The sequence below is a fragment of the Panthera leo genome, chromosome B1 (genome assembly GCF_018350215.1).
Source record: "Panthera leo isolate Ple1 chromosome B1, P.leo_Ple1_pat1.1, whole genome shotgun sequence".
In the NCBI taxonomy this organism is placed as follows: domain Eukaryota; kingdom Metazoa; phylum Chordata; class Mammalia; order Carnivora; family Felidae; genus Panthera; species Panthera leo.
Window position 1 is genome coordinate 149,791,522 of NC_056682.1, and position 19,361 is coordinate 149,810,882.

The window sequence follows — 19,361 nt, forward strand, 5'->3', positions numbered from 1 at the left end:
GTGTGTGTGAGAGAGAGAGAGAGAGAGAGACAGAGAGAGAGAGAGAGAAAATGCAAGTGGGGCAGGGGTAATAGAGAGAGGGAGAGAGAATCCCAAGCAGGTTCTGCACTGTCAGCATGCAGCCCGATGTTGGGCTCAAACTCATGAACCATGAGATCATGACCTGAGCCGAAATTGGACACTTAATGGACTGAGCCACCTAGGCATCCCTGAAAGAGCAGTATTAATAAACACCTACACATCTACCATGTAGTTCCAATAATTGTTAGCGTTTTGCCAGATTTGCTGTAACTATATCTTTTTTTTTTAACTGAACCATTTCAAAGTACTTACAAACATCACATTTTACCCCTTAATACTTCATATGTATATCCTTATCCTAAAAGAATAGGACATTTTCTTACATCAACACAGTAGCATTATAATATCTAAGAAAATTTTACATTTCCCTGTCATTTAATAATTACTACTTTAGTTTTCCATTGCTTAATGCTCTTTATGGCTTCGTTTTGAATCACAGTCTGACCCTAATTCCCACACTGCATTTGGTTATCTCTCTCTCCCTCTATTGGTCTGATCCCCTGTGCTTGCACAGATGAATCAGAAGTGCCAGAGGTGGGGTGGCTCAGTTGGTTGAGCATGAGATTTAGGCCATGATTTCACAGTTCATGGGTCAGCGTGAAGCGCGCTTTGGAACCTCTGTCCCCCTGTCTCTTTGTACCTCCCCTCACAAGCTCGCGTGCTCTTTTTCAAAAATAAGTGAACATTTAGAAGAAGAAGAAGAAGAAGGAGGAGGAGGAGGAGGAGGAGGAGGAGGAGGAGGAGGAGGAGGAGGAGGAAAGGGAAAAAGAAAGTGCCAGAGCTGACCTCAGCTTCATTATAATGTTAAAATCCCTTCTGAATATTTATCCCAAGGCCTAATAAAAAGAGCCTGCTTTCCCCTCGTTGGAGAGACACTGTTTTGGAAATTATTCCCTGTGATCTCCTTGTTTGTACAAATAGTTGACCTTGTGAGGCAACTCCACCTGGTGTAGTCTGCCTGTAAGTCACCGAGGAGTGGGTCCACTTTGGTTTGGTAACACTCTCTAACATTAATTTTTCAAGTCCAGTTCATTGACGTATAATATATAGCAAAAGTCATCCTTTCTTTAGGAGCACAGTTCTGAGAGTTTTGACAAAAACATAAGAGTATTATATTGAAGACATAGACTATTTCCAGCATCATAAAATGTTCCCTCCTTGGCCTTTGTTGTCAGCATCTTCTACCCCCAACTTCATCTGCTGGCAACTATTGGTTTCATTTCTATGTGTATAATTTCATCAAGTTACATTTATGTAATCATACAGCAGGTTGCCTTTGATGTCTGGCTTCTCTTACCTAGCTTTTAAGATTCATCTAAGTTGTTGCATGTATCAGTAGTTTGTTTTTATTGCTGAGGAATATTCTGTCACATGAACTACACTTTATAAATATGTACATATTACATTTACATGTACATAAATTACATTTAATATGTAAATGGTGGACATATTACCAGTTTGAGTTTATTATAAATAAGGAACAATTTAAATTTTAATAGCAATTGTGTTACAATTCCTAGAGCAAGTTCATTTAGAGTGTAATTTTTAAGGTCTAAAATATTCTTTAAACTAGTTTTAACCAATTTTAAACTATCTGCATAAAATCCTAAGCAACTAAAAGTTTCTAGTACCCTCTTAAGTTCAGTTTCTGTAAACTTTATTTCCCATATACACATTGAATACACATAATTCCATAGACTGATACACACACACACACACACACACACACACACACACTCCTCACCTAGGTTATGTAGCTGTGATGGAAAACTTCAAGATTTATCCAGTTACCATGGAAGTTCATAAAGAGAGATCTGAATGTATTTGGGGGGGGGGGTGCGCAGGGGGCCTATAATGACAGATCTAGGTTTTATAAACATTAGTCCATCAACTAGCAATCCTATTTTAGGATGCCAAAACCATTGTGGGGCTATAAATAGTAGGACAGATGCAGAGGGAACTGAAAAGTTTGCTTGGGGATGGTGGAGTTTCCATAACTTTTGGTTTTCATAAAGTGTTGCTCCATTTTCTCTGTAGTTATTACCAACACCCTTTGTGCCCTGCATTCTATACCAGCATGTCACTGCATTTCAAGTTTCACAAAATACCTCTGAGAGTTACTGTTTCCAGTGGAAACAGGGAATATCATTTTAGATGTGGAAATTTACATTGGTGATTGTGCTTGGTAAAATTTCTCACTGAGAAATAAAGAGTGTAGTGATTAAGTGCTCAGTTCTGGAATCAGAATACCAGGGTTCACCCCCAGTTCTGCCATTTAATGGTAGTGTGATTATGGGGCAGTTAAACACTATCCCACTTCTGTTGTCTGTAAGATGGGGATACTAGCTGTCTTCTTTTAACAGGAATGTTTTAAGAATAAAATAAGTTAGTGCATGGAGAGCATTTAGAAAAAAAAAAACAGTATATGGTGTGTACGGAATAAATGATAGTTTTTTTATTATAATGTATTCCAAATATGACATCAAATTATATAATGTAGTCTGATTGGCAAAACCCTATAATAAAACCAATCATTATTTATTGAATTCTTACTATGTTCCAGGCATTTCACCTAGATATTAAAATGAATTAACCCAATATCTCAGCAACTTTAATATTATTCCCATTTTACAGACAAGGGACTTGAGAAACAGTTTAATCAACTTACCCATTATGACAGAATTCTTGGGAGTAGAATGGAACCCAGTCTGATTGTAGAGTTAATATATAGTACCTCTTCCCTACCAAAAATAAACAAACCATAGGTGATAACATTTGTTAAATCATTACATGTTTAAAAAGTTTATTAGTTCAACTCTTGATTAATGAATTTATTCAATAAGTAATGTATTTTATGATTAAAATTTCTGTGCAAATTTTTATTAAATCACAAAAATAGAACACAAGTTTCATAACATCATAAAATGGTCAAGTCTTCAGAGCATTTATAAGCTCTCCTATTATATAATTATATAAATAAGGAAACTCCCGGAATAGTGCCACAATTTTATTCTAGATGATACAGCTAGTCGCTGAGTATATTTCAAGACTACTGATTTAGGTCTCCTTTCAGGACATTATACTTAAATGACATATATTTACCTAAGTCACTTTGTTGGCAATGCTTCATGAAAATACTACCCACATATTTGAAAGAAGAATACATCGTTATCATCATCAACGTTACATTGTTATTACTTTCAGAGGTGATGCATAGATGGACTCGGTGTGGAGGATGAGCCCGCACAATGAACTATTTCTTTTCAAACGATTTCTGCAATTTTTACCTTTATCCTTCCAAGTATTATTTTTTACTCTGTAATAGAACCGCTGACAAGTTTTACACCCGGCTCAAGAATAAAGGCTGTTCTCGAGACGGTGCCTGCTCAGAGCAGCTTTACGGAAACCCCTAGCTTTACGTTCAATCCTCCGATTGCCTAGCCAGCAAAAGAGGAGAAAACAGTTAGAGAAAGGGAGGGCGGGGCTATGGGAAAGATGGGGCGGGGCTGCGGCGGGCGCTGCGAGGGGCGGGACTGTTGGAGTGTCCAATGTGAGGGCGGGCCTTTAACGGCTTTCTGTACGGTTGAGCGGTTCGTTTTGCGCATGTGCAGACCGTTTCAAACCGCGGAGACCGCTGGGTGCTCCGGAAGGGCCGAGCCAATGGGTGAAGAGCGTCGGTAGCGCGCTTACTAGCCCGCAGTTCCTTCCGTTTTGCCACCTCCCACCTCAGGGGCGCTCCTGGGGTGCCGCCTAACTGCTCCTCCCGCGACTCTGTCTGTGCCGGGCTTCTTCGAGTCACGGCCCGCGAGGGCTTGCGTGCCAGACCCCCGGCGCGGGTGGGGCCGGGTCGGAAAATGGCTGCGACGGGTCTGGTAAGTGCAGGCTCCTGCCGCTTCTGCGTATGGGAGCTCGGCAGCCCCTGGCACCTGCGCTCGGGGCGGGAGAGAATGAAATGTTTTACTGTGGCTTCTTGGAGATTTCAGTGGAAAAGCCCGCCAAGTGTTTGAGATCAGAGCTGATCGTGTGCTGATAGCCAGGAGTTAACTTCCTTGTATTGTTTACCCACAGGTTTTAGTTTTGGTTGTGATGGCATCTGTCTCTTCAGAGAATCTTGTGATTGCTACTGTTTTGGTCTAACTCTGGTTTCTAGTCCTCCAAATAATTTTCTGTCTATAGAAGTTTTGAAACGCCTAAAAAGTGTGGACTTGCTGGTCTGCAGAAGCATATTATTTGTGGAGTGCTTGTTACTGGTAAAGTTTTCTGAAAGGCAGGTGTTAGTTAAAAAGTGCTTAAGGTATGAATGCCCAAGGGGGCGGGAACTAATTTTTTGTTTCCGTGTTATTGGACTCCCTTGGTATTCAGTATTCTGTATTTCACACTTTGCTTATAGTTACTATATATTGTACAACCAATGTCGGCCCCTGCCCTAAACGTGTGTTTTCTACTTTATCTCTCTTTTTAAGAAAATCTTCACCAATGATATCCCACTTATATAAAGTTATAAAGTAATGCTTGTTTGCATAAAGATGTGTAAAAAATACTGTACAGCGTCCTTTTAATGTGAGCACATACATTGTTTATATTGTATAGAATTAAACAAAAATAAAGCCATTCTCATTGTAGGAAGAGGAGGGGAATAAAATTTACCTAATGCCCACGGTTCCTTTTTTTTTAAGAGTTAATTTTTTTAGAGCAGTCTTGGGTTCTTAGCAAAACTAAGAGGAAGGTACAGAGACTTTCCATATACCCCCTTACTCCCACACCTGCATAGCTACCCCTGTTGTTAGGATCCCCCACCAGAATGATGTATTTATTACAGTTGATGAACCGCATTCACCCATCATTATTGCCCGAAGTCCATAATTTATACTAAGTCTGACTCTTGGTGTTGTACATTCTGTGTGTTTGGACAAAAGTCTAATGACACGTAGCCATCCTTGTGGTATTATCGAGTGTTTTTACTACCCTACATATCCTCTGTGTTCTGCCTATTTCTCCCTCCCTCCCCACTGAACTCTGGTAACCACTGATCTTTTTACCATCGCGATAGTTTTGCTTTTTTCCAGAATGTCATATAGTTGAAATAATACATACATAGCCTTTTCAGATTGACTTGTTTCATTTAGAATGACGCGTTTAAGATTTATTCATGTCTTTTCATGGCTTGGTAGTTCATTTCTTTTTGGTGCTCAATGATATGCTATCATCTGGATGTACCACACTTTATCCATTTACCTAGTGAAGGACATCTTGTTGCTTTCAAGTTTTGGCAGTTATAAAATTGCTATAAACATCTGTGCAGATTGTTGTGTGGACATAAGTTTTCAACTCCTTTGGGTAAATAACAAGCAATATGATTGCTAAGTCATGGTGAGAGTCTGTTTACTTTTGTAAAAACCACCAAATCTGCCTTCCAAAATGACTGTACCATTTATATTAAAAAATAAATGAGAGTTGGGGCACCTGGGTGGCTCGGTTAATCGCCTGACTTCAGCTCAGGTCATGATCTCACAGTCTGTGAGTTCAAGCCCCGCATCGGGCTCTGTGCTGACAGCTTGGAGCCTGGAGCCTGCTTCGGACATGTGTCTCCCTCTCTCTCTGCCTCTCCCCTGCTTATGCTCTTTCTCTCTCGCTCTCAAAAATAAATAAACATTAAAAAAAATAAATAAATGAGAGTTTTCTGTTGTGCCGTATCCTTACCAGCATTTGGAATTGTCAGTGTTTCAGATTTTGGTCATTCTAATAGGTACAGTGGTATCTCATTGTGGCTTTTAATGTGCTTTTTCCTGATGATATGTGATGTGGAGCATCTTTTCATATGCTTTTTTGCCATCTGTACATCTTATCTGAGGTATAAGATCTTTGGCCCATTTAGTTTTTAATTGGGTTGTTTATTTTCTTATTGTTGAGTTTTAAACATTCTTTGCATATTTTGGATAATAGTCCTTTTCAGATTACCTTTTGCAGATATTTTTTTCTAGCCTGTAGCTTTTCCGCTCATTCTCATTTTTGTTTGTTTGTTTGTTTGTTTGTTTGTTTTAAACCATATATTTTAGTTGGGTCAAATGGCAAGAATTCATTCTTTTTCGTTGCTGAGTAGTATTCCATTGTGTATATATACCACATCTTCTTTATCCATTCATCAGTCAATGGACATTTGGGCTCTTTCCATAATTTGGCTATTGTTGAAAACACTGCTATAAACATTGAGGTGCAGGTGCCCCTTCGAATCAGCACTCCTGCATCCTTTGGATAAATTTCTAGTAGTGCAATTTCTGGGTTGTAGGGTAGTCCTATTTTTAATATTTTGAGAAATCTCGTACTGTTTTCCAGAGTGGCTGTGCCGGTTTGCATTTCCACCAACGATGCAAAAGGGTTCCCATTTCTCCACATCCTCACCAACATCTGTTGTTTGCTGAGTAGTTAATTTTAGCCACTCTGACCGGTGTAAGGTGGTATCTAAATGTCGTTTTAATTTGTATTTCCCCGGTAATGAGCGGTGTTGAGCATCTTTTCATGTGTCTGTTAGCCATTTGGATGTCTTTGGAAAAGTGTCTATTCCTGTCTTCTGCCCATTTCTTCACTGGATTATTTGTTTTTTGGGTATTGAGTTTGGTGAATTCTTCATACATTTTGGATACGAACACTTTATCAGATACACCATTTGCAAATATCTTTTCCCATTCCATTGTTTGCCTTTTAGTTTTGTTGATTGTTTCCTTTACTGTGCAGAAGCTTTTTATCTTGATGAGGTCTCAATGGTTCACTTTTGTTTTTATTTCCCTTGCCTTCAGAGACAAGTCAAGTCAGATGTTGCTGCAGCCGAAGTCAAAGAGGTTGCTGCCTGTTTTCTCCTGTAGCATTTTGATGGTTTCCTTTTTCATTAGTTTTTTCATCCATTTTGAATTTATTTTTGTGTATGGTGTAAAGAAAGTGGTCCAGTTTCATTCTTCTGCATGTTGCTGTCCAGTTCTCCCAGCACCATTTGCTAAAAGAGACTTTTTCTCCATTAGGCAATCATGTTTTTAATTATTAAGAATTTTTCTTGGTCTTAATTTAGTTGTTTAGTGTTTATAGTATATCACTTTTGTTTTATGAGTCCAGTATTTCAAATCTCTCTTGAAGGTACTAATTGGATTTTTGTTTTTGTTTTTTTCAAGTTTTTTCTTTCTCTCTTTCTCTCTTTTTTTTTTTTTTTTTTTTTTTTTTTAAATAGAAGCCTAGTTGACACTCAGTGTTACATTAGTTTTAGGTGTACAACATAATAATTCAACAAGTGTGTATGTTGGCTTATGCTCTTCTTTCTCATTCTTGGTATCAGTTTTCTCTTGGCCCTTTTTCTTCTCCATTTTTAAAATTTATATCTTGATATTCATGTTTTGTTTTAGAGACCTCTGAGTGTCTCCTGATCCACAGATGCTGGTGATATTTAAGACAGACAATAGAATACAGTTTTTTAAACTTGTGTTTATAGGGATAGGGGATGTGAGAGTCTGTTACTCTGTTCATTCCCTTTCTCACTCTTAGCCTCCTCATATTTTGAGTTTTGTAGTTCTGCATTGTTATGGTTTTCTCCTGGGCAGATCAGCTTTTCTCCTCATCAAAGACTGGATCCTCTGAACTAACTTTTGTCTGCTACTGCTTTTATTCTGTTTTATCAATTAACATACTTCATTTATTTTCCATCTTCTACAAATTTCTTAAATTTGTTAACAGATGGTCCTCTCTTCATTGTCTTTTTCATTGGTCTATGCCATTGTAGCCCTTAACTATTATTTTAGAGGAATCTTCCTGCAAGGAAAGGAGATAAGTAGATACTGCTTATCAACCAGCCTGAATTATTGGAAGCCCAGATAGTTGTGGTTTTGATGATGGGAAAGGTATGGGAGTAAGGGGAGGAAGATGGAATGATTCCCAGGGTGAACAAATTAGTATAAGCAAAGATTTTGAAACAGTAGATATGAGGCAAGTTCTCCTTCACTTGATCCAGAAGAATTCCTCTTTATGGTACTGTAATAGACAATAAGCAAAACTTGCTGAATGAACAAATGAAGAACTTAACTTTTCACCAGTTTGATGATTTACTTTTCTTTCAGGATCATCTCAAAAATGACTACAGAAGAAGATTTTGCCGACCGTCCAGGTGAGTTACATATTTAACTTTTAAGGTCATTTTTATTTCCATTTTTAGGAAGTGATTTTTAAAAGAAGAAGGGAGAAATTACTTCTGTCTAACATGATTTCTGTGCCCACTGATTAAGTATAGTCATCTTAGTGATTTTATACTAACAGAGAAATATTAACGCAAGCAGTGTAATGACTACTTAATGGCAGTGAGAAAAGAAATTCACCTGATAAATTATGGATCAGGAAGAGGTAGTCTCAGTTATAAGTGACAGCCATGGGGAAAGCAGTCTATAGAATGGATTGAATGGTAATATTACAAAGATAGAGCTCATTTGGTAGGGCTAAAAGAAAATGTGCGTATAGATTATAAAAAGAAATAAAAAGTATCTTTGTGGTGTGGAACTGTTCAGTATCTTGACTGTGGTGGTGATACCTGAACCTATAGATGTGATAAATGGCACAGAATTAAATGGGAACAGAAACACACAAATGAGTACAGTTGACCCTTGAACAACTCAGGGGTGAGGGTTGCTGACCCCTGCACAGTTGAAAATCCTCGTACAACTTTTGACTCCCCCAAAACTTGCTACTAAAAGCCTACTGTTGCCTAGAAGCCTTACCAATAACATAAAATAATACAATAATACAATTAATAAAGTAGAGAATAGAAAATGTTATTAAGAAAATCACAAGAGAAAATACTTTTACAGTACTGTATTTATTGATACATTTTATTAATATATCATCTCTCTCATTATCTACATCATCTGTCATTACCTACATCGATATAGTTATATGATACAAAACACTGTAGATGTTATACATATTACTAACACTAGACATCAAATATGAAAAAGTGATGTGGAAAAGAAATTCACATTTTCATATTTATAGGTATAACGTACTGATAATGAAAGCAATATGATTGCTTTATGGTAGCCTAGTGTAATCGATACGATTGTTTCGTGGTAGCCTAGTCTGTACACTAATGAATGAATCATTATAAAATTTGTATGGCATATGGTATTATAGTTATATTCATAATACAGTATTAGAAACATTGTTAAGTCTTTTTAAAAAAATACCTGTGATGACAGGCGTGCTGTATGGTAATGTACTTTTTTGAAAGGAAAGTTACAAGACAGTAAGAAAATAAACAGATTATTAGTTTTATGTTAAATATCACTTACCCACTTCATTCAAGTTTTGCACATGATGTTCTACACACTGAATACTTAGACAATGATGATGATGACTTAAAAATGTCTCCTACCTGTCTTGCTGTACAGTTAACTAGATTTTCACATGAAGATACACACATAACACAGTTTATTAATGGTACGGCATGCTGATTATTTACTGTTCATTAAGTGGAAGTGCACCATCATAAAGACCTTCATCCTCATCGTCTTCACACTGAGTAGGCTGAGAAGGAGGAGAAAGGGTTGAGGTGGTCTTGCTGTTTCAGGTGTGGCAGAGGTGGATGAGGTGGAGGAGGTAAAAGGGGAGGCAGGCACATTCAGTGAACTTTTTGCAAATACATCATAATTTCTGTCTGACTTTGCTTTTTCATTTGTCTAAAAATGTTTTTATATGGTACCAATCCTTCCACTGTTTAATTCAGTGCCTGTATGCCTGTAACTAAGGTCTATGTTATAAAAGAAGTCAAAAGCAGTCTTGAATAATGGGAACCCTCTGCCAGATTGTCTAATGTCAATTTGTTTTCTGGCAGTGCTTCTTGTATATCTTTTTCCCCATCATCTGGTACTGTTGTGAAAGTGCTCATCTCCATAAAGTCATCTTCTGTTAATTCCTCTGGTGTGATGTCTACTAGCTCTTGAATTCCTCCACAATCTGTATCTTGAAACCCCCAAACTTTTTTGCCATATCCATAATCTCATTCATGATTTTATTTTATGTATTTATTTTAATTTTTATTTATTTATTATTTTTTTTTGAGAGACAGAGAGAGAGAGAGAGAGAGAGAGCATGTGCACATGCTTGAGTGAGGGTGGGAGTGGAGAGGGAGAGAGAGAATCTTAAGCAGGCTCCCACCCAGCACGGAGCCAAGGTGGGGCTCCATCTCAGACTGTGAGATCATTACCTGAGCCGAGGTCAAGAGTTGGATTTTTAACTGATTGAGCCATCCCAGTGCCCCATGTTCATGATTTTCTTGATTTGCTCTGTTGTAAATCCTGTGAAGTCATGTACAACATCTGCCTACAGTTTTTTCTAGTAGGAATTTATTGTTTTCGGTCTTGATGGTGTTCACAGCCTTTTCTGTAACAGTGATATCTTCAATGCTTTAATGCTTCCAGACTTTCATAATGTTGTCTCTATTGGGTTCCTGTTCCATAGTGTTGACAGACTTTTCCCTAAAGTACCATGTGTAATGAGTCTTAAAGATCCTTTTGACCCCTAATCTAGAGGTGTTACGTTGGGGCGGGTAGACCATTTTCACTTCTGTGTTGAACTCTTGTGGTTCTGGGTGTCCAGTGGCATTGTCCAATATGAAAAGAACTTTAAAAGACAGTCTCTTACTGTCAGGGTACTCCCTGATTTCAGGGACAAAGCATTGATAGAACCAGTCCAGAAGAAGGGTTCTCATTGTCCAGCCTTCTTGTTGTAGTATAACTAAAAATCTGGCAGCTGGTGTTTAACTTCCCCTTCAAAGCTAGGGATTAGCATCCTTATAGATAAGGTCAGTCCTGATTATAAACCTGACTGCATTTGCACAAAACAGTAGAGATTAGCCTATCCTTTCCTGTCTTAAATCATGGTGCTTGCTTCTCTTCCTTATTAATGAATGCTCTTGGTGGCATTTTTTTCTAGAATAGAACACTTTTGTCTGCATTAAAATCTGTTTAGGGAGATACCCTTTGTGAGGATCCTCAGTGATTTTCTTAATGGCATCTGGGAGCTCGTCTGCTGCCTCTTTCTCGTTCAGCAAAAGTTGATTTCCTGTTTATCTTGACATTTTTTAAGTCAGATCTCTTTCTAAATTATCAAATTTAGATATCCTTTGCTGGTATTAAATTCTCCAGCTTTAGATCTTTCATCTTCCTTTTGCTTTAAGTTGTTTTGTAATGACTTAACTTTTCTCAAACCATATTAGAATCATAATCATGCCTTCTTTATAGCATCTCCTGCATCCACATAAAAGCTGTATGTTCCGTACAAGATCAAAAGTTACTTTGCAGAAAGTGCAAGGTTTTGTCCTGCTCTAGCCTACAAAGACAGCTTCATGAATTTCCCTTTCTTTTTTGGCAGTGGTCCTTATGCTGCATTTATTTATCTTGAAGTAGCAGGCAACCATATCTGCAGACCTCAATCTATGGTATATATCAAGTAATTCAACTTTTTCTTGTAGTGTCATGACATTTTTTTGTTTCTTGGGAACACCTCCAGCATCACTAGTGGTAACCTTGTTGAGTCCCTGGTGTTACTCAAGATTTATGGTAATGCACTAAACATGATGAAGAGTGGGAGAAGTATGAGAAATCACTTTTTACTGCAATACACAATTTACTGGAGAGGTGAATTGTTCACTCAGAGATGATTAGTGTTATATGGGCATTTTAAAGGGATAGTCACCAACAAGGGAGCTCACCACAATAGCAACAAGATGGGGGCTCCTGGATGGCTCAGTCAGTTAAGCGTCCAACTCTTTATTTCAGCTCGGGTCATGATCTCGGGGTTCGTGGGATTGAGCCTGTGTTCGGCTCTGCGTTGACAACACGGAACCTGCTTGGAATTCTCTCTTTCCCTCTCTCTCTGCACCTCCCCCCGCTCACATTCACTTTCTCCTCTCCCTCAAAAGAAATCAATAAAGTTAAAAAAAAATAGCAACAGGAGGTGGCTACAAAATTATTATAGTAGTGTTATAGCATGAACGATAATTAATTTTATGCAGTTATGATTTAATACTGTGTCTTTATATCTCTTGACTATAAATGGCACTGTGTACTGTGTATGTAAGTTTTGATTAATTTTAACTTCTAAGAATAGATTTGTGTGTATTTTATTGTAGTAGATGATAAAATAGACTAGTATCTACTAATATCTACATCTATTTTATGCATTGATGACATTCTTAACTTTTTGTTAAATATTTTTTATATTTCTAGGCTTTGTGGTTTGTCTGCAAGTTTTTTAATTGTTGAAGGTCTCCAAAAAATTTTCTAATATGTTTACTGAAAAAAATCCGTTTATGAGTGGACCCATGCAGTTCATAACAATTTTGTTCAAGGGTCAACTGTATATGTAGAACTGGAGAAACCTAAATAAGATTAGTGGGTTGTATTGGTATCAGCATCCTGGTTGTGATTGTATAGTATAATTTTACAAAATGTTACCATTGGGGGAAACGGGATGAAGTGAACAAGGGATCTCCTTTATAACATTTCTTACAACTGCATGTGAAATTACAGTTAAAATTTTATACTGTTTCATAAGCTGCTAAGGGTAATGATACTGAATCAAAAGTGCATTTGAGAACTTGTAGGGAAGACTGTTACTTAGAGCTGTTAGGACTTGTGACTATAGAGTTTTTATTAAAGAAGTGTCTTAGTACTGATTGGATTTGTTCAAAAATGTTGATGTTCTTGTTTAGATATAAAAGTGGTCTAAGATGGCTTTAGATGTCACTGTTCATTCAAGGAGTATAATTGTTATTATACATAATGACATACTGCTTCACATACTTTTCTGGGAACTCTTGGACTCAAGTACTTGTTTTGTCCTTACATAGTAAAGGTGATATTTTTCCCATTAAGTAAAATAACATTTTATAATGAGATATGAAATTTTCAAAGTAGATGGTAACATAAATAGCAAGTGTCTTATGGAAATGATATGTGACATTTTCCCTTCATTCCTTCTTATTAGAGCACCTGACATTAATACGAAGCAAGGCCAAAACATACTGGAAATCTTACAAGATTGTTTTGAAGAAAAAAGTAAGGCTTCATTTCAAGATGGACTTGAGGGTTGGGTTGGATGAAAATTTGTGATATTCATTAATATTAAATTCAACAAATGTGTTCTAGTATTTAAATAAATGTATGTAAAATGTTTTTCCAGGAATTTTGAGTACATGTGCAATCCTTTACCTTCTGTTACACTAAGGATAATACTGTCAAAAATGAGCATAATTTGTCATTTCCTTTAGGTCACACTAGAGTTCTATGGTCTAGAAGTCCATAAATAATTATCTTATGCAAGAGAAAGTATTTCATGTAATGGGAATAAATGTGCAGAATTCTTAGGATCCCTAAGAGAGAATGTTTGGTGATTCGCAGTTCATTTTAAAGAAATGGTGAATTATTGCAAAAACTTTTCTAAGTGCTTGTCAGCATCAGAAGGTATTGAAAAAAGAGAATAGGCCAACCAAAGAAACAAACACAGAGAGTGGAAAAATATTTCTTCTATATAAGCTCTGAAAGAAGAGCTGGTTCATTATTTCTTCAGGAATCTTGTTTGTCTTTTTCAGTTCCTGATGTCTTCTAGGCACATTTGAATATTGAAGCGATGTTTGTATGTAATTTAAACTAATTGTGTTTAAAGAGTCAGCAAACGTCTTCACATTTCATGTAGGGCTTCTTTTAATTATAACTCAAAGATTTTATACCATATGTCATTTAAACTTTTTTTTTTTTTTTTTTTTTTGCTTTTTTTAAGGTCTTACCAATGATTTTAGCACAAATTCTACAAAATCAGTGCTTTATTCAACACCTAAAATGGAAGACATTTGTATTCAGTCATCAAGCAAAGAGGTAAGTCAAAAAGGAGAGCTGATATAGCTTTAATAAGTGAAGCATTACACAATATAGTTACATCTATTTTAGTTGTTTGTAAGTCTTATTCTTAGAAGGGAATCCTATATTCCCATTGACTTTCTATAATTTGGAGGTGGTTTGTGAAAATTCTGACTTGACATTTCCTGTGTTTGAAATTGGAGGTATGGGTTTAGAATTATAAAATTTTGGGGTGTCTGGGTGGCTCAGTTGAGCATCTAACTCTTGATTTCGGCTCAGGTCATGATCCCATGGTTTGTGGGTTTGAGCCCCGCATAGGGCTCATTGGTGTGGAGCCTGCTTGGGATTCTCTCTCTCTCCCTCTCTCTCTGTGCTCCCTCTCTCTCAGAATGAATAAAAAAAAACAAAAACAGGGGCGCCTGGGTGGCTCAGTCGGTTAGGCGGCCGACTTCGGCTCAGGTCATGATCTCACGGTCCGTGAGTTCGAGCCCCGCGTCAGGCTCTGTGCTGACAGCTCAGAGCCTGGAGCCTGTTTCAGATTCTGTGTCTCCCTCTCTCTTACCCTCCCCCGTTCATGCTTTGTCTCTCTCTGTCTCAAAAATAAATAAATGTTAAAAAAAAAAAAAAAAAAAAAACCCTTGGGGGAAAAAAAAAAAGAAATACCAAATTTTAACAAAATTATTTTCACCTTTCCTAAAATAATAATTAAATTAGGTTTTTAGGAAAGTAGGCAATGACTTAAGTTCCTAATCCAGATTTGAAAATTTGGTTGTTTTCTGAATATTGAGGTTAATCTATTGCTGTATAAGGGCACCAGTCTTTTTTTTTCTTTTTTTTTTTTTAATGTTTATTTATTTTTGAGAGAGAGAGTGTGAACTGGGGAGGGGCAGAGAAAGAGGGGCAGAGGATCCAAAGAGGGCTGCGTACTAACAGCAGTGAGCTCAGTGTGGGGCTCAAACTCATGAACCACAAGATCATGACCTGAGCTAAAGTCACATGCTCAACTGACTGAACCACCTGGGTGCCCTGGGAATCAATCTTTTATAGATCATATCTTAAGAGGATAGGTTGACTTAACTCTACAAAATAGCCAACTTTCAAATAGAGTTTGTGAAGCTAATGAATAAAGACAAGTTATTCAAAAGCACAATACTAATTGGAGAGAAAAATTATGTAGTGCTAGAAATAGCTTTACTAGAAATTTGTATAAACATCTAATTATACAGTTGACCCTTGAACAATGCAGAGGTTAGGGTTGCTGACCCACTTGTTAGTTGAAAATCCACTTAAAACTTTTGACTCCCAAATATTTAATTACTAATAGCCTACTGTTGACCAGAAGCCTTACTGATAATGTAAACAATTGGTTAACATGTATTTTGTATGTTATGTGTATTATATACTGTATTCTTATAATAAAGTAAGCTAGAGAAAAGAAAATGTTAAGAAATTTATAAGGAAGAGAAAATACATTTTTGTTATTACGCTATATTTATTGCAAACAAATGTGAGTAAGTGGACCTGCACAGTTCAAACCCTTGTTCTGTGGTGAACTATATATAGCCTTTTGGTTCCAAGGAATGTAGACAGATCCATTTCTTTCAGAATTGAGAGACCTTCTTTAATGTGGTAAATTATACTGATTTTTGAAAGTTAAATCAACTTTTTAAGTTTTCTGGGATAAACTTGACTTGGTCATATGTATTAACCTTTTTTGATTTGGTTTGCTAGTATTTGAGGCATTTGCATCTATGTTCATGAACAGTATTGTCTTTTTCTTTTCTCAAAACATTCTTGTAGGGCTTTGGTCTCAGGGTTATGCTAGAGGTTTCATTTGTAGGTAGGATGTGACAAATTGCAATAGGCCACATTCCTGTTGCAACAACTAGTTAAAAAGAATGAAATGCAAACATCATATTTTTAGAGACATGGGAGCTGTGGAAAGAACAAAATCTAGATAAAATTCCAAAGAGAGAAGAATCTTGAGAAGATGAGTTGATGATTATTAGTCATTTTTTTCCCTGAGAGTATTAACTAATTTGGGGTAAAAGCTGAGGGTTTTAAGCTGGTCCATACAGAGTGTCTATCATGGGGAAGCACAGCTTTTTTCAGGTTCCTCTAACCCTTGTTATTAAGATTTCTTGTTTGTAGTTTCTGTTTCCTGCAAGTACCTTTTTGCTTACCTTCGTTGTTTCCTTTTATTTTAGAGCCTTTTGTCAGATATCCAGTGAATCTTAGTGGTCTCCTTATATTTAAGAGTGGAAACTAAAATGGTGATTGCAAATTCTTGTTGTACAATAAAATTTGTACCTTGGTAGATTTTACTGTGGTATGATCTGAGCCATGTCATTGTGGATGTCCAGGTGTTAATATCTATAGGTTTTGTTTTGTTGTTTTTTTTTTTTAACTTGGTTTGGTAGGTTTTTCTAACAAATCTCTTCTGCTTGGGAGCTTGATTCCAATGACAAATGTTCTCAACCACGTGTAGCAGAGGGAAGGCACAATTTGAATGCTTCTGCTTAAAATCTCTATTTTTACTATATTACTGTTACCTTCATCTGTGTCTGAGTCTATAGTCTCTCTGATTCTGAAACTCAAGAGTAAACATCTACTATGCCAGAGTTGGGAGAGGAGAGGCTCTGCAACTCTTGACTACTTCGTATACATACTTTTAACAACTTCACTGTTCGTAGGCCCAACTTGGAGCCTCTCTTAGAGTGGCCTTGCATCTCTAATAAATGATCTTATGGGTTAAACATAAATGTGTTTCCTTCTGCACTTTCTCCACTTTCTGGACTGATTAGTTGCTGCTGATTTGCTTTCTAGCTTAAACAAAGTTTGTTGACATCTCCCATCTACTCCCTTTTCTTTTCTCTACATACTTCTGGATTTATACATTTTATTTATTTTTTATTTTCTTAAAGAAATATATATATTTTTTAAATGTTTATTTTTGAGAGAGAGAGAGTGAGCGAGTAGGGGAGGAGCAGAGAGAGGGAGACAGAATCCTAAGCAAGCTCCATGTTGTCAGTGCAAAGCCCAATGCGGGGCTCAAACTCATATGAGTCATGCGTGAGATCATGACCTGAGCTGAAACCAAGAGTTAGACCCTTAACTGACTGAGCCACCCAGGTGCCCTGGGTTTATACAGTTTAAAAAATCCTAATGAGGTTTCAAGAGGGACAGAGACTAGTGAGAGCTTGCTTGTCTTTCTTTATGTAATTGAGTTCTATAATGTATTCACTGAACAGTGCAGGACCTTCTTTACTTATATATCCCCCTATTGGTAGAGTTTTAGGTTGTTTCCATGTATTCATTATTACAGCAGTGTACACCTTTGTTCATGCCTCCTTGTGCACATGTTGTAAATCGAATTTCTCTAGGACATGCATATTTCAAATGAAATTGTTAAATATTGTCTATTTTTTCTGCAAAATGTTTACAAGTTTTGTTTCCTACATGCAGTGTATGAATGAGATTTCCCTTTTCTATATTTTTAAAATTTATGACTTGATATATTTCAAATGTACAAAAGACTATATGTATATAAGGTATTAAAAATAATATAAATGAACACTTATGTACTTATCCTTAGTGTAAGACGTATCAATCAATACTTTTGCAGCATCAATGTTTCCCTTTCTAATCCTGTTCTTCTCCCTCTCCTCCCTGCACAAAGGTAACCACTATCTTGAATTTTATGTTCATCATTCCCATCCTTTATTTTATAGTCAGACTTTTATGCTTCCCACTGGGTCTGCAGAAAGTGCACTTGTTCTTTCTAGCAGTGAAGTGCATATAGTCTTTCTGCCCAGGGAAGCCTTCTGAGGCTTAACCCGTTTTTATTGGGGGCTGATTATATTAGGTACCCTCTGCCAACCAACATCCTATACTTCCTGAAGGAAAAAAACAGGTGTTCATTATAAATCACATTTTTATACAGTCTAGGCAGGCTGGCATGGTAGGCACAACCTAATCAGCTGGTAATAGAGGAAATATTCGGAAAGCCAAATTCCCAGCTGCCAGTCAAGGGCCAGCCTTGTAAGCAAGTTCTTTAAATGATCAGGTGTCCTATGTTAACTCCTCTAGTGAGTGAATCTCTAAAATATAGTATATATATATATATATGCATGTGTGTGTATATATATACGTATATATGCATATGTGTATATACATATATATGTGTGTATGTATATGTAAATATGTGTGTGTGTGTGTGTGTGTATATAGTTTAACATGCCTCTACTTTGAACTTTGTGTAAATGGGATTATAACCTACTTCTGTGGCTTGTTTTTTTGTGGTTTTTTTTTTGTTAACAATTATTTATTCCTGATTCTGTAATTTATGAATTTCACTATTGAATGTGTGATATTATATTATAGGTCTATATCATAATTTATCCAGTTTACTGTCAAGATAGGTTTTTGCTGTTCAGAGCAGCATTGTTTCTATGTTAGGATTTATGAAATTTCAACTTTATTAGATAATGCCAAATTGTTTTCTAAAGTAGTTATTCAAGTATATAACTCTACCAGCTGTTTTATTATTTTCCAAACTTTTTTTTTCCAATTTAAAAACAAATGTATTCAATTGCTAATACAATGGAGTAGATCTAATGTTGTATATCTTTTAGGCTCAGTGCCAGAAATCACATCCAAAGTCAGTTCCAGTTTCTTCAAGGAAGAAAGAAGCCTCTAGGCAGTTCACTGTAGAACCAAGGGAAGTTGTCAACAGATCAGGTTGGTGGCATTCCCATGGGTGTTATTTGCTTAGACATATTTAAAAGGAAATGCTGAAGGTGTTACCTGTATTGGCTTGAGTGACGGGGTCATGGATTAGCCCAGGCAGAATGGTCAGTGTTTTTGTTTTTGTTTTTGTTTTTTTAAACATGAATGATAAACTTTTTTTGATTACTTATTTCTTTATTTTAGTGATAGGAACATTGATTACTATGATCTGGTAAGAGACATTAAGAATTATTACAGGGACTATAGCTTTAAGAATTTTCAAATAGATTTGTCTTTTTTTTTTTTTTTCCTGAACAATTAATATTATCTCACACAGTTTCTGTGGGTCAAAATTGAGAAGCAGCTTAGTTAGATGATTGTAGGTTGAAATCTCTCATTAGGTGGCAGTCAAGATGTTGGCCATGGTTGCAGTCATCAAAAGCCTTGACAGGGGCTATGGGTATGTTTCTAAGATGACTCACTCGTGGGCAGGAAGCCTTAATTCCTTCTCACATGGACCTTTCCATCGGCTTTTGAGCATCCTTTTTTTTTTTTTTTTTTTTTTTTTATTAAAAGGGAGTTATAATTGACATATAACATATTAGCTTCAGGTACCCAACATGATTCAATATTTGTACATACATGGTCAGTGTTCTTTGTCTCTATTCT

At 36.6% G+C, this 19,361-nt stretch overlaps 2 protein-coding genes across 11 annotated transcripts in view; one reads left to right on the forward strand and one right to left on the reverse strand.

Moving 5' to 3' along the window:
- STAP1 (signal transducing adaptor family member 1) overlaps nt 1-3,615 on the reverse strand; it is a 65,568-nt gene extending 61,953 nt beyond the window's left edge. For 6 of the 7 annotated variants that reach the window (XM_042936271.1, XM_042936270.1, XM_042936267.1 and 3 more), the window contains exons 1-2: nt 3,369-3,615; nt 2,750-2,822 (exon numbers count right to left, since the gene is read on the reverse strand). The gene's annotated coding sequence lies outside the window, so the exon portion shown is untranslated. Of the gene's footprint in view, nt 1-2,749; nt 2,823-3,183 lie in introns of all 7 variants that reach the window. The other variant, XM_042936264.1, reaches the window with a different exon arrangement.
- Nucleotides 3,616-3,800: 185 nt separating this feature from the next.
- Nucleotides 3,801-19,361, forward strand: part of CENPC (centromere protein C) — an 80,765-nt gene continuing 65,204 nt past the window's right edge. For all 4 annotated transcript variants that reach the window (XM_042936257.1, XM_042936260.1, XM_042936258.1 and 1 more), the window contains exons 1-5: nt 3,801-3,953; nt 8,178-8,224; nt 13,096-13,166; nt 13,888-13,982; nt 18,599-18,704. In XM_042936257.1, coding sequence (XP_042792191.1) covers nt 3,936-3,953; nt 8,178-8,224; nt 13,096-13,166; nt 13,888-13,982; nt 18,599-18,704 — 337 coding nt within the window. In that variant the 5' untranslated portion in view covers nt 3,801-3,935. The remainder of the gene's footprint in view (nt 3,954-8,177; nt 8,225-13,095; nt 13,167-13,887; nt 13,983-18,598; nt 18,705-19,361) is intronic.